The 14670-nt window shown below is 39.6% G+C and overlaps 1 protein-coding gene across 6 annotated transcripts in view; it reads left to right on the top strand.

Annotated features, from left to right (window-relative positions):
* LOC139947286 (testis-expressed protein 11-like) overlaps positions 1–14670 on the top strand; it is a 71180-nt gene that overhangs the window by 47494 nt on the left and 9016 nt on the right. For all 6 annotated transcript variants that reach the window (XM_071945175.1, XM_071945176.1, XM_071945172.1 and 3 more), the window contains one exon: positions 9573–9649. In XM_071945175.1, coding sequence (XP_071801276.1) covers positions 9573–9649 — 77 coding nt within the window. The remainder of the gene's footprint in view (positions 1–9572; positions 9650–14670) is intronic.

Genomic DNA, 14670 nt, shown 5'->3' with positions numbered 1-14670 from the left:
AGGCAGCTTTGCCCTGGGATGTGTGGTTCATGCTCTAGTCATGGAATCTGTCATCACCAATGAATCATACATGCCACAGTCTACCCATGGAGAGGTAGCCTCCATAGTTTACCTAGACTGGTTCCCTGTCTTTATCTGCAACAGACACTAGTCTTCTACATGTAGGCCAAATAATATCAGTGGGTACACTTGCAGTGATCATGGAGCAATTGCTCCATGCAGTGATGTACTGTACATAAGTTTTCAATTTCTGCGTTGTGATTGGTCTGCTCCGAAGTGATGTAGTTTATAAGCTACACGTTGTACTCCACAGCAGTTAATTGTACTTCTGCATGTACGTGCATTAGAATATTTGTATCAAGTGTAATGTGTTTACATGTGTGCATGGGATGCAAGGTCAAATTTACATCTAGCAGGATCCCTCAAGGTGCTCAAGGCTGGTATCTAGTGTTCATGTATGAGCCTCCAAGTGTGATGTTACATGTTCAGGCTATAGTCTACCAGACCAAACATGAGTCCTGCAATCATTTATCTACTCCCAATAAAACCAAGTACCGGTATAACCAAAAATGAAGATTATAAAACCACAAATTCAAAAAGCTACAAATTATGTGAAGAAAAAGAAATTTGGACTTAAACAAAGGTTTCGAGTGGATGACCAAAACCCTTAATCAATTTTTCTAAAGAATTCATTGAGGCTTATCAATTAAAAGTTAAATGTTTGTTGGCACATCTTCAAGCCAACAAATTAAAAAATAAATCTAAGTATTTTTATCCAATTTTGTTATAATACCTTACATCGCCAAAACTAGGGTAACATTTTAGGGGTGTGGGCACAACAGGGAGCACCATTTTATCTCTAAGGGGGCACTTTTGTTTTCTGTTAACACTTCTCTTAGACAAGCCCCTTTTCAGTGCCATTCACTGTAGTTTTAATAACATAATCTGACAACGGACGAGAGTGTAAAATTAAATATAATGTCTTCATGTAAATGGAGATAATAAATTTAAAAACATCGGAATGGCACACTGCACTCAACCTCCAGTGCGCCCCGCTTAGTTACGCCACAAAGATATCTTCTCCTTAATTGATCATGCGCATCCACTTGGAGAAGGATCCTCATCTTAATTCCCCCAAATTGAAGCGTCTAGACATTCTTCATCGTTATCATCTTCTTCAATTTGATCCAAATTGTTTGAGTATTCTGATACCGGATATCTCTGATATATCTGAGGTTTTTTCAACTCCACTGAGAGAGGAAAAAGCCTCACTGAGGCAACCATGAGGTGAAAAGGCTACTTAGGGATTCTAAAAAGGTCCCTTTCACTGATTGTCAAACCATAAGGGAAACTGTCTGGGTACATTTTGAATGATTTGCGGTTGAACTAAGACAAATTGACTAAAGCTGAATTCGAACCAATGACCTCCAGATTAACGTGCTGGTACTCTACCAACTGAGCTACCCTTTGTTGGTGGTCTCCCTGTTTTGTTGACAACATCTTTGTTTGTGGTCACTCCGAAGCCATACAACCTATAACTGCCGTGTAGCCAGGGATCACACCCAAATAACGATACAACCTGGGACGCGGCAGCCAGGGGATCACCTGAAAGGGGATGCAGCTTTTCATTTTAGAAAATTAAGAATTGCAGAACAACACTTGCTTTATGCAGCTGTGTTGGTTCTGAAAACAACTATTGGCTAAATAACTTTGTTCTTCAACTGGGAATGTAACTTTAAGAGCCATATTTTAATAATGCAGCCTTCAAACGAGATCTGATACAAAGTAATTGCTCCATTTCCCATCAGGGATAATTCTGTACAGATGGTCTGAGGTGTAAGAAGATACTAATGTTTCTGAAACTCAATATTAAAATCAATTGAATTATCACCAACTGTTTGTGGTTTTATAGTTAAACTGATCATGTTTAATTACAATTCCATGGAACATTTTGAAAGAATTTCAATTGGGTTGTTTTAATTTTAATTTTTTTTTTGTAAGTGTGTAGGTATATTGGCGATACTTAAATTTACAACTCTATCAATAAACAAGTGTTGCTAGTCATGGCAATGTGGTTTGCTTATTAATTTCAATAATTTCTTGACAAATTTGAGGATTTATAATCTGCCCAGCATTTATTTTAATTTTGTTTAAGCTTCCAAACCACTGAAGCATATTGCGCATACTATATTTGCCTTGACTTGCGATCATTTTTAGTAACTAACCATTAAACATTGCTCACGGCCATCCCTTCATGCAATACCTTAGTAAAATGTATGTGACAAAAAAGGAAAGATAGAGAAATCCATTAAAAAAAAGCATCATGCTTACTTTGACACGAAATTGAGAAATGAATTATCTGCAAGCTCTTATTTTTACAGAGATAAAAGCTCATACCACAGTTTATTTTTTACCTTTCAAAAGATGAAGTGATACCTACCTGTAACATCATAGTATCAAACCAATCAAAATGTCTTCATGCTTAGAGAAAATGAAGACAGTGTAATTTAGCAATGACACGCAAGATGTGTCAAATAATGAGCTTATTCTGATCTTGGCAATCAAAATAAGCTATCTGTGGATAACTCAATCAGTGAGCTTTAAGATTGAATGTGATCATTTGGGGTTTTTGTACTTTTTATCCTGCATTTTTTTAACTGGCTGGGTAACAACTGCTTTTATATTCCATAGCTACACTGTATTTTGAATACATGATAATACATCTTTATGTTAAACTGTCCCTCTGAGCTCATCCATCTCAGAAGTGTAATTGATTGAGGGCATCACCTAATGATTACAGACAGGGGTCAGTTTGTATGGACTGCTCCTAAGTTGCTTGAGGTTATTTCATTATAGTCTGATAAATGCAGAGGCTCCTTCCTGACTTGTTTCAATTTATAAATCAGCAATCAAAATAGTAAAAAGTCAATTCTGGAAATATTGTGTGCATTTCTAAAATGCTGACAGCTGTTTTTCTTGTGTTTCTTCTGTTCAACATTGTAGTAACTTCAATTACTGACTTAACTCACTGGATTAGGTTAACGAAACCATGTGTACATGACTTTAATAAACAACAAGATGGATGCCAACACAACTACAAAACACCTTTTCTACAAACAGTCAATAGAGGGCGCTAACACAATAATCAACTACAGGTTATCACAACTCCTCCTCCTTTAGATAATACTTAACACAACAACTTTAAGGAAACAACAACTTGAACACTAGAACATTAAATCCAAGAGAATTAGTTTCAGAACCAACACCCACGGGTCTGTAGGAAAACATACATTAACCTATTGGCTGGTTCCATTGTTACATGAGGAACTATTATTAATCAACAACTGTTTCCATGGTAACAAAAGAAGAACTGTGTTTTTTAGAGTCACAGATCTGGAAATCCATAGAGTTCAGGTTTGGTGCGAACGCGTGTGGATCTGCGAAGTTCAATGTCTGGTTCTGTGTTCTGTGAGCCTGTCTGCTCTGCTGGCATTGGACTTGGCTCTTCCACTGATGGTGTACTGTCAATCTGTACAAGTGGTTGTTCACCAACCATTTCCTCCCTCTCCGATGAAGGAATGGGCCAATTTGGCTCCAAACTGGGTGTGGTTGACACATCTCGGAAACGCATTTGATCAACATGGCGTCTCCACACACGACCATCCTCAAGTAGGACTGTGTACATAAGATGGCCACACAATGATACTACACGCCCTGCCATCCATCTAGGGCCAGGCGCATAATTATGCACATAAACGGTGTCGTTCACATTAAACGAGCGAGGTTTTGCGTGTTTATCATGATGTTCCTTCTGTGCACATTGCTTGTTGGTTACTCGACGTCGAAGATCCGGACGGACCAAATCAAGTCTTGTCTGCGGTCGACGATTCATCAACAATTGAGCTGGGGAAATTCCTGTCGTGGCGTGTGGCGTGGTGCGATATGTGAACAAGAATCGTGACAACTTTGTCTCAACAGTACCCTCATTCATACGTCTCATCGCGGCCTTAAAAGACTGAACTGCACGCTCAGCCAACCCGTTGGATGATGGGTGGAATGGCGCGGACCGGACATGTTTAATGCCATTCCTTCTCAAGAATTCCTGAAACTCTGCACTGGTGAAATTACTGCCATTATCGGAAACAATAATATCTGGCAATCCATGTGTCGCGAAGGTCTGACGCAGCTTCTCTACTGTAGCCAGTGACGTTGCACTATGCATAGCATGTATATCTAGCCATTTGCTATGTGCATCAACAATTATGAGAAACATTCGTCCCATAAACGGACCTGCATAATCCACGTGAAGGCGTGACCATGGACGCTGGGGCCACTCCCATGGGTGCAGTGGTGCAACTGGTGGCGATTGACGTGAGGTTTGGCATGGCGAACACTGTTTGACTTTACTCTCAATGTCTTTGTCCATGCAGGGCCACCATACATAACTGCGACCCAACGATTTCATGCGTGACACTCCAGGGTGCGATTCATGTAACTCCTCCACAAGACGCTGGCGACCCTGTGGGGGGATGACAACACGTGACCCCCACATTATGCAGCCGTCTTGGATGCTTAATTCTGTTTTACGACAGATGTATGGCTGCAATGCTGAATTTGCACATTCTGCTGGCCAACCATTCATCACAAATGATCGCACCTGTGACAGTACCGGGTCTCGGCCTGTCCAAAGGCGAATTTTCTCTGGGCTGACTGGTGTTGACTCCATGTGATCCATGACCATGACATAATCCGCTGGAACTGGTACATGCGAAGGTGTATGGGGTAATGGTAATCTGCTCAGTGCATCGGCATTACCATTTAATGACCCTGGTTTGTAGACCAACTGGTAATCATAAGCGGAAAGTGTAAGTGCCCACCGCTGAATTCTGGATGATGCCATGGGGGGTATCATTCGCCCTTCACCTAATAAACCGAGCAACGGCTTATGATCAGTAGATATCTCAAACTTCCTACCGTACACATACTGATGGAACTTTTTTACTCCAAAGACCATTGCTAATCCTTCCTTGTCTAGTTGCGAATAATTACGCTCTGGTGGAGACAGGGAACGTGATGCGTACGCAATTGGATGTTCTGTTCCATCGGACATTCGGTTGGCCAGCACTGCGCCCACACCATATGGACTAGCATCACATGATAGCACTAACTCCTTCTCTGGGTTGTAATGCACCAGAACTTGAGCTGAAACTAACAATTCCTTAGATTCACGGAAGGCTTTATCCTGGGCTGTGTCCCATGACCAGCGGGTGTCCTTCCTCAACAAACAGTGCAAAGGGGCTATGAGCGACGACAAGTTGGGCAAAAACTTTGCGTAGTAGTTGAGAATACCCAGGTAGGATTTTAACTCAGTTACATTACGGGGGACTGGCGCATCCTTTATCGCTTGCACCTTCTCCGTTGTGGGATGCAAGCCTGTTGCATTTATGCGATGTCCGAGGTAAACTACCTCTGGTGCGAAGAACTTACATTTCTCCTGTTTCAGTCGGAGGCCTGCACTTTGTAGTCTGGTAAGTACTCGATCAAGATTAGCAATGTGCTCTGATTCAGATTTACCTGTAACAAGGATATCATCGAGAAATGCCACTGCTTGGGGAATGTCAGCTAACAAACTTTCAATGGTCCGTTGGAAAATGGCGGGTGCAGCTGAAATTCCAAAAGGCATTCTCGTATACTGGAACAGTCCACGGTGAGTGTTAATTGTCGCAAGTTCACGCGATGGTTCATCGAGCACAAGTTGCAAGTAAGCATGACTGAGATCGAGCTTGCTAAATGTTTGACCACCAGACATTGCAGCGAACAATTCCTCCACTCGAGGAAGGGGGTATGAGTCAACATTAGCAGCCTGATTTACTGTGGCCTTGTAATCTCCACAGATTCTGATTTGCCCATTTTCTTTAATCACTGGAACAATGGGTGCTGCCCAACGCGAGAATGTTACTGGTTCAATGACACCACTCTTTTGGAGTCTATCGAGTTCATCTTCCACTTGTTTTTTCATGGAGAAGGGCACGGTTCTCGCCTTACAGAACTTGGGCTTTGCATCTGTTTTGATATTTATTTTTACAGGTTGTCCTTTTAGTTTACCCAAGTCATCCCGAAATAACTCTTCATAATGATTCATAATCTCAGCAGTCGAATCAGTGTGCCTGACATGGTGAATTTCTTGCCACGCTAACTTAAGATGGCGCAGCCAATCTCGTCCGAGAAGATTTGGTCCTTGACCCGACACAATGAGAAGTGAGAGTTGAGTCTTCTGATCGTTGTGTTCTACTGTGACTGAACACGTACCAACCACAGGTATTTTCTGGCCTGTATAAGTTCGTAACTCGACGTGTTCCCCGGTACGAAGTGAAGGTTTCTTGTGCTTAAATATGGAATCATAAGTGGTCTCACTCATGATGGAGACAGAAGCACCAGTGTCAATTTCCATTGAGACCTTACATTTGTTTATCAGTACATTTGCGATAAGCGGTGGCTCTTTGTTTTGTGCCGAGGTTTTATACATTGTATAGTTAGCTTCTGCATTCACAGGGTTTTCGAAGTCAGGTTCCATGCAGTACGCTTTATCCTTGTGGACTTTTGACTCTACTGGGGTGGAAGACGATTTACCACCCCGACAAACTTTGGCTAGATGTCCCTGTTTTCCACAGTTATGACAAATATACGAACGTACTCTGCAATCATTTGCAGAGTGATCCGTGCGTCCACATCGATAACATTTAGTGAAGTGTGTACCTTGTTTGTGGGGCTGTGCTTGTTGTGGATATGGCCTTGTTTGGTTAGGCCCCCTGGCGCTGGTACTACTAGCAACTTTATTGGCTTGCTGCAGGGGTCCAGCGGCCACTGGTACGGGCAAAGACTCGAGGTTTCTTTGAAGGTCTTTGGCATTCTTCATGGCTAGCTCCATGGCTTGTGAAATTTCCCACGCTTTCTTGAATTTAAGGGAGGGCTCTGATAACAGCCTTCGTTGCACTCGCTCATCCTTTAAGCCACATACTAAGCGATCACGCAACATATCCTCTAGTGTAGACCCATACTCACAGTGTCGTGCGAGACGGCGTAATTCAGCAACAAATTCTGCAGTTGTCTCTCCTTGTTGCTGAATGCGTGTGTTAAACTTATATCGCTGAACGATTACCGAGGGTAGTGGGTTGAAATGATCCTTAGCAATCGATATTAGTTCATCAAAAGTCTTTTCTCCTGGTTTTGCTGGTGCTACAAGGCTTGATATCAACTTATATGTGTCAGCACCACAAACACTTAACAAAATAGCTCTCTGCTTACCAGCATCCTCTACATCGTTTGCTTCAAAAAACTGCTTCAATCGTTCCACATACAGAGGCCATGCTTCACTGTCCTTTTCATCTTGAAATTCACCGATATTCCCAAAGGTATTCATACTGAGATTTCTTCTGGATGTTCTCCCTGTTTAGCAGGATCCCATCCTCGTCGCCAAAATGTAGTAACTTCAATTACTGACTTAACTCACTGGATTAGGTTAACGAAACCATGTGTACATGACTTTAATAAACAACAAGATGGATGCCAACACAACTACAAAACACCTTTTCTACAAACAGTCAATAGAGGGCGCTAACACAATAATCAACTACAGGTTATCACAAACATCTTTGACTTTACAATACCAAGCAGGCCAGGGGTGGATTTCACAAAGGTAGTCCTAACTTAGGACTGGTCCTATCTCTTAGCATTGCCTAGGACTAGTCCTAAGTTAGGACTACCTTTGTGAAATCCACCCCAGGACTACTTGTCCAGCCTTTATATTTTTTGAGATAGTGTCTAACATCACAAGGCCACTTCAAGGTGAGGGCTTCATTAACTGATTTGGGCTATCAACCCAAATCTCTTGTTGCCGCCTACGCCTGGGTCTGAAAGTTACCCCCTTCACAGTCCGTAAGGATGTACATGTAGGCAAGGGTTTCATCCACTAGGAGCCTGGCTGGTAGAGCAGAATGCAATACCTTCCCAACTTTTTATGAAGTAGTTATGGTTGTGCCTTGCTCATATAGGCACATGTGTCATGACTGGGGATTCAAACCCACACTCTGCTGCTGACAACACCGGAGCTTGGGTCCGTTGAACCGAACCAAGACTAGACCGCATGGCCACGACGAATGAATCGGGAAAAACCGTACAGCTGGCAAAAGTTGAAAGAAAAAGTATAGTTCTTGTTATTATTTTAAAAATCAGGTTTGAATCAAGTTGAAATCTGATAGTTTAATTTGATTGTAATACTGTCACAGTCGAAGCAGATAGCAAATGAAGTCTCCATATTTGTATCAATTATTTTACATGTAGGAAACAATCCAGGAGTAAAATACTTGAATAAAATACTAATATGAAAGATATGGAATATCATATTGAAAGGGCAAGGCCAATTTCATTTTGCAAAGGGCACTTCCACTGCAAAATGAAGGGATGCCAAGACCAGGGGCAGCAGATGTCTGCAAAATCTTTTGAAGGGGGTGCCAAGACCAGTGTCATGCCTTTGTGTAATTCCAGACCTGATATGATAAACATATTTTGATAGATGGTTTGTTGTGGTAAGTGACAAAACAAAACAACAAGATGGGAATTACTCCATTCTTCAAAGAAGCCATTACATTCCGTTTATTTGGCCCAGTTTAAATGACATTGAAACAGTTTAAAGGACACTAAAATGTTTTAAGATTAAAATGTCTTGTTCCATTGTACATGTGCATGTATGTACATGCAGCATTTTTAGATATGGACCATCATTATGCCTTTCATTAAAACACTAAGTTACAACTCAAACAGAAATGTTTGACTTGAGTAACAGACTGGTGCATCAGTCTATATAGGGCCTGCAGTCTATTTGATGTTCTAGTCATATTAATAAAAACCATGTAGCAATTACTAATAGGTCTTCCTACGGCTCAGTACTCATGGTGCCATTGTTATCCCTCAATCCAAGCACATGGGTTGGTGATCCAAGTAAAGCTACAATCAGATGCACCATTTCAGTTGCAGAAAGTACTGTCTTAGGTTTACAACATGTAATGTATCAAGGAATCTCTCCATGAAGAAACCAATGTGATCTGCGCCCCAAATTATTTCCAAAGAACTCTAACAAAATATGGCCTAAAATTAAACAAAAACCATGTTTGCCATAAGATAAAAATAATAAAAACTACTTTGGTAGATTGGATCTTTTTATGTATGTTTAAACTGGCATGGAGGTAGAAATACCTCCAAGTTTAAACTGTCTTGGTCACTCTGACATCTGCTCTGCAACAGTGTAATAATATTAATGAAATATTTGGAAGTAAACCTTTTTTTCATCTTCGGTAAAGGTCAGAAAATGGTCATTGTATTTTACCTTTTGAATGCTTTAATTATTTGTATTTAGGTCAGTTTCACTTTTAGGGTCTCTGCATTTTTAGGGTTAGTTGCGTTTTAAATGTGGGGCACATGCATTTTTCTTACAGCCCTAACTTTGAGTATCTATTTTTAACTGAGACGTCTTTGAAGTATCTGTGGTTGACGAGACTTTATTTATTGTTTCTCAGGGTGTTACAGAGTACCCTGAAATGGAGATCTTGTGGCTTCTGACTCGAGCTTGGAATACAGGAGTTCATCTGCTTGGGTAAGCCCCCCCCCCCCCTCTCACTATAGATCCTTAATCCATGTCTGATTCTTGTTTCATATTGCCAGGGGTCGTCTGAGGTCAACTGACAATAACTACTGATTAATTGCTTATGGGAGATGGCGTAATCCTTTGTATTTATACATGTTTGTTAATATTTAAAGACACTGGACACTATTGGTAATTGTCAAAGACCAGTCTTCTCACTTGATGTATCTCAACATATGCATAAAATAACAAACCTTTGAAAATTTGAGCTCACAATCAAAGTTGGGAGATAATAATGAAAGAAAAAACACCCTTGTCACACACAGTTGTGCACTTTCAGATGCTGGATTTCGATACCTCAAATTCTAAATATGAGGTCTGGAAATCAAATTCGATAAACATTACTTCTTTCTCAAAAACTACATCACTTCAGAGGGAGCCAGTTCTCACAATGTTTTATATCAACCTCTCCCCATTACTCATTACCAAGTAAGGGTTTGTGCTAATATTTTGAGTAATTACCAATAGTGTCCATTAACAATTAACTCATGTTTATAATTTCAGGTACCTTGGTTCTGTGATGTTTTTTTACATTTGTGTACCCTTTTGCCTCAATTATCTAGATTTTTAGTTTTTGTTTTTACTTTCAGTTTCTTGTCGACCTTTCTTGTGTGTTTTAGTGATTCAGAAGCACCTTATTTATTCCAGGTGGTTTGAGAGATGATACCTCAAATGCAAAAACTGCTGTTGTCAGTGGCAACAGCTCTTTCGGCTGCTCAGTCACCCGATTAGGTACCACTTATACCCTGATTGGGGCAAAGTTCCATCTAGGGTTGTCCAAATAAGGGTAATTTGGGTGGTGACAAGATTTTGGTTTCCCTTTAAGGTTGCAGAAAGTGGTAGAGTCACCCAACTGGGTACCAATTGAATACTCTCTTTGAGGTAGAGAGTCATCCCAGTTTGGGGTGTATGGAAGGACAGTGCCCTTTGAACCAGTGTTGGAATTTTACCAAAAAGAAATAGGTCTAGTCTCAAATAACCATTGGAGAATTAATGAAGATGTTTTTACCAGCTCCGTAGTACAATTCTGTCACTTTGAGTTTAAGGAAAGGCATGGTTTGTATCATCCAGTTAGCTTTTGAGGACTGCATTAAAATGTTTTTGTAAAAATTACAGTGATTTGATACTGGTTTCTAGATTATCTTGAAAATCTCCTTTGTCAGGCTTGAAATTCTTTGAAGAGAAGTTAAAGAATCAGTCACAAAGGGAGACAGCAATAGTCCACATTGTGTCCAAACCTGACCTGTACCACCAGTTTTGTTTTTGTGGTGATGCATTAAGTCTGTGAAACCTCCTGTATTGTAACAATTGAGAAATGTTTAAGTCCTACACCCAGGAAAACCCTGGAACTGCAAGCCATCTTTCAGGAAAGTTCACATTCATCCAATCCCATCCCTGTAATATTTGAGTATAACTTTGTAACCTAGTGTAAATTTCTAGTCAACTTTTCTTTATTCAACCATAAACCTTTTGAACGTTGCTAGTATAACTGCAAAGACTTCTCAACAGTTAATGCTTTTTTTTCATATTTGTGCACAACACATCTAGCCTAAGTCTATCATGGAATTTACTTGGTGTTTCTGTTTTCTTTGACAACATGTAATGTTGGGAATGTCAATTGGCGATCCAATCAATGCTGACATTTTACCATTTAACGGTACTGTGATTTCGTCCTGTAATTTTGCAAAGCAAAATATTGTTATGTGTGCACTAAATGCGACTAGTTGCAAACAATGATTTTTGAGTAGGAACTAATATAATTTGTTTAACATTTTGCTATGCTTGTTGGGGCTGAGCAGTAGCTCTATGACCTGACCAAAGCTCTGGTGTTGCCAGCTGCAGAGTGAGGGTTTGAATCCTAGTTATGTCACTTGGGCCCTCAAGCAAAGGACTATACCATAATTGCTTCAATAAAAACTGGAAAGTAGTACATTCTGCTCTATCAGCCAGTCTCCAAATGGATACCCTACAGACTGTGGAGGGGGTAACCCTGTTTCAGCCCCAGGGTTGATAGCCCAAATCAGTAAAGTGTAGCCCCCACTTTGAAGTGGCTGTCCTACCTTGTGATCAGATGTTGGGCAATATCCCATACATAACACAAATAAACAACTGTAAACAAAGTTTATAAAAAGCTTGTGTCTGTCCTTCCTCTATGGTTTGTTGTAAATACAAGGCCAAAACATGAGCTGGAAGCACTTGAAAGCCTTGAATGTGTCAGAGAAAGTGATTGCCCCTTTAACAATTCAAAGTAAGATGGTAAAACTATTAAAGACCATTTGTTTATTTATTTAAAACTTGTGTAGTATTTGGGGGTGATGTCTGATAATCCAAAGTCAAGGTATGGCCTTGCATGGGACAGCTGCTGAGTCAGTTGAGTGTTGAAATGGCTGCCAATTAAGGATCAAACTTCACATACTGTGTGAATTTTGGCCGACTCAGCCCTTTTTGTGGGAATTTATGTTTAATGTGATCAAGTTTTATAATTATTTTATTTGTGAAGTATTGGGTTTGGAGTACATAACAATTGAAAAGGAGACAGACTGGCTGGGTGACAATGAATGAGCAAAGAAATTCAATAAAACACTGTTACACAATTACTTTAAAAGTAGCTTGAAATTCTTTATGTGTTTTTGAATTCATGATAAGAAGGCTTTGGAATGTATCCAAAGTAATTCCTCCCATCCTGGCAGTTGATTGTATTAGTTTGGATTGGTTCAAGGTCCTAGTTCAAGGCATATGTGACTTCTGCATTTTGAGCCAATATTTGAAGGAGTTTTGCATCTTTGGTTTTGGAAGGGAAGTTTATTTCCATCCTTAAACTCATACCATCCAAATTTCAATTAGTTAATAATATTATTGCATCTGGGATTAAAACCTACATGTATGTATGGATGGTAAACAAATCATTTAAAAACAGTTTCACAGTAAAACGGTAATCATGTTAGTGACAACACAGGGGGAGTGGCCTTTGCATGGCTGAACTAACTGCAGCTGCCCTGCAGTAAAAGCAGCCTATGACAATTGATGATGAGACAAAACAAAGAAAAAATGTTGTTTCTCTTATCGGGGTTTTGCGATCATTGACTCATACTACGTATAGTGCACATATCAAAATAAGCAATGGTGATTAATCAGAGCCCTACTAGACTGCTACCTACCTTATTGGTGACTTAGTATTGTTCCCATGGACTCATTTCTCTTGGATTTAGGAACTAGTATAAACTTTATAATCAAGAAGCTTTCAGATTGAACCTTGTGATATATTTTATATTCCCATATTCCATACTGTACTTCGGCTGTTAGAAAATTTAGAGTTCTTCTAGAGTCACGTATCAAATCAAGTCTGAAAGCACAAGTCTCAAGTTGCATGAGAATCGATATAAACAAACTACTGGTATATTTTGATGATTTCAGAAAAAAAACTACTTCAACGAATTTTGTTTCTCTTAAACTGCACAAAAAATTCCCAGCTGTGGAATAAAAAAAGGTTAAAATGTTGTCAAGTTGGGTCTGATAAACATCTTTCAAATTTTGTTGAGCATCAAAAACAAAGTATACACCTACATGTATGTACTTACCCATGAGACAAATGGTAATCTTCTTTAGTAGTGCTTTTAAAACACAGTTACTACTACTACATAGGCCTACACAGTCACTATGTGTACTGAAGGCCTATTATTTGTTTCATTTTTGTTTTGTGCTTGTCGTTTGTGTAATTTTGTCTTGTAAAAGTGTCGAGCTACAAGCACTAATCTTGTGGATTTCTCACCTTAAATTGAGTGGTGTTTAAAGACATTGGACACTATTGGCAATTGTCAAAGTCAAGTCTTCTCACTTGGTGTATCTCAACATATGCATAAAATAACAAACCTGTAAAAATTTGAGCTCAATTGGTTGTCGAAGTTACGAGATAACTATGAAGGAAAAAAACACCCTTGTCACACGAAGTTGTGTGCTTTAAGATGCTTGATTTCGAGACCCTCAAGTTCTAAATCCGAGGTCTAGAAATCAAATTCGTGGAAAATTACTTCTTTCTCAAAAACTAAGTCACTTCAGAGGGAGCCGTTTCTCACAATGTTTTATACTATCAACCTCTCCCCTTTACTCTTTACCAAGTAAGGTTTTATGCTAATAATCATTTTGAGTAATCACTAATAGTGTCCACTGCCTTTAATACAGAGTGTTTTTTGTCAGCTTGTTTTACACTGTGAATTACATTTTGGAGCCAGTTCTAATTATTGTCGAGGCTGATCAGAAAAGACTGCAGCAAACCCAAGCTTTGGTGTTTCTATTGAGCAGAGCATGGGTTCAAGTCCTGGTCATAACCCATTGTGTCCTTAAAGCCATTGGACCCTTTCGGTAAACAGTATTGTCCAAGGCCCACACTTCGTGTATCACAACTTCTATATCAAATAACAAACCTGTGAAAATTTAGGCTCAATCGGTCATCGGAGTCGGGAGAAAATAACTGGAAAACCCACTCTTGTTTCCGCACGTTTCGCCATGTCATGACATGTGTTTAAACGAGAATTGATATTGTTTTAATGTTTTCTCAAAAAGTAAAGCATTTCATGGAATAATATTTCAAGAGAAGTCTTTCACCATTACCTTCTTTAAACCCTGTAAGTTATTTGTAAATCTGTGAACTTTTTTTTCTTGTCTGTACCGAAAGTGTATAATGGCTTTAAGCAAGACATGGAAACTATCTGCTTCCTTCGAATGGGATTAAAGCTGTTGGTCCATTGTGTTGTGAAAAGAGCCCAGTACACTAACTTCTTAAAGATCGTGTTTTTTGTATTAATAAGGGAATCAATGTGTGGTGAAGAGGTTTTCAACTAGTGGTTTAATCCCAATAAGGCATGGTTCTTGATAATTTTTTCCGAGACGAAGTCAAGGTAAATTATCAAGAACCAGGCCTCAGCAGGTTTCAATTACTAGTTGAAAACCGATTCAACACACTTTGATTCCCATTC

The sequence above is a fragment of the Asterias amurensis genome, chromosome 14, assembly GCF_032118995.1.
Source record: "Asterias amurensis chromosome 14, ASM3211899v1".
NCBI lineage: Eukaryota > Metazoa > Echinodermata > Asteroidea > Forcipulatida > Asteriidae > Asterias > Asterias amurensis.
This window is presented reverse-complemented; position numbering and strand designations above follow the sequence as displayed.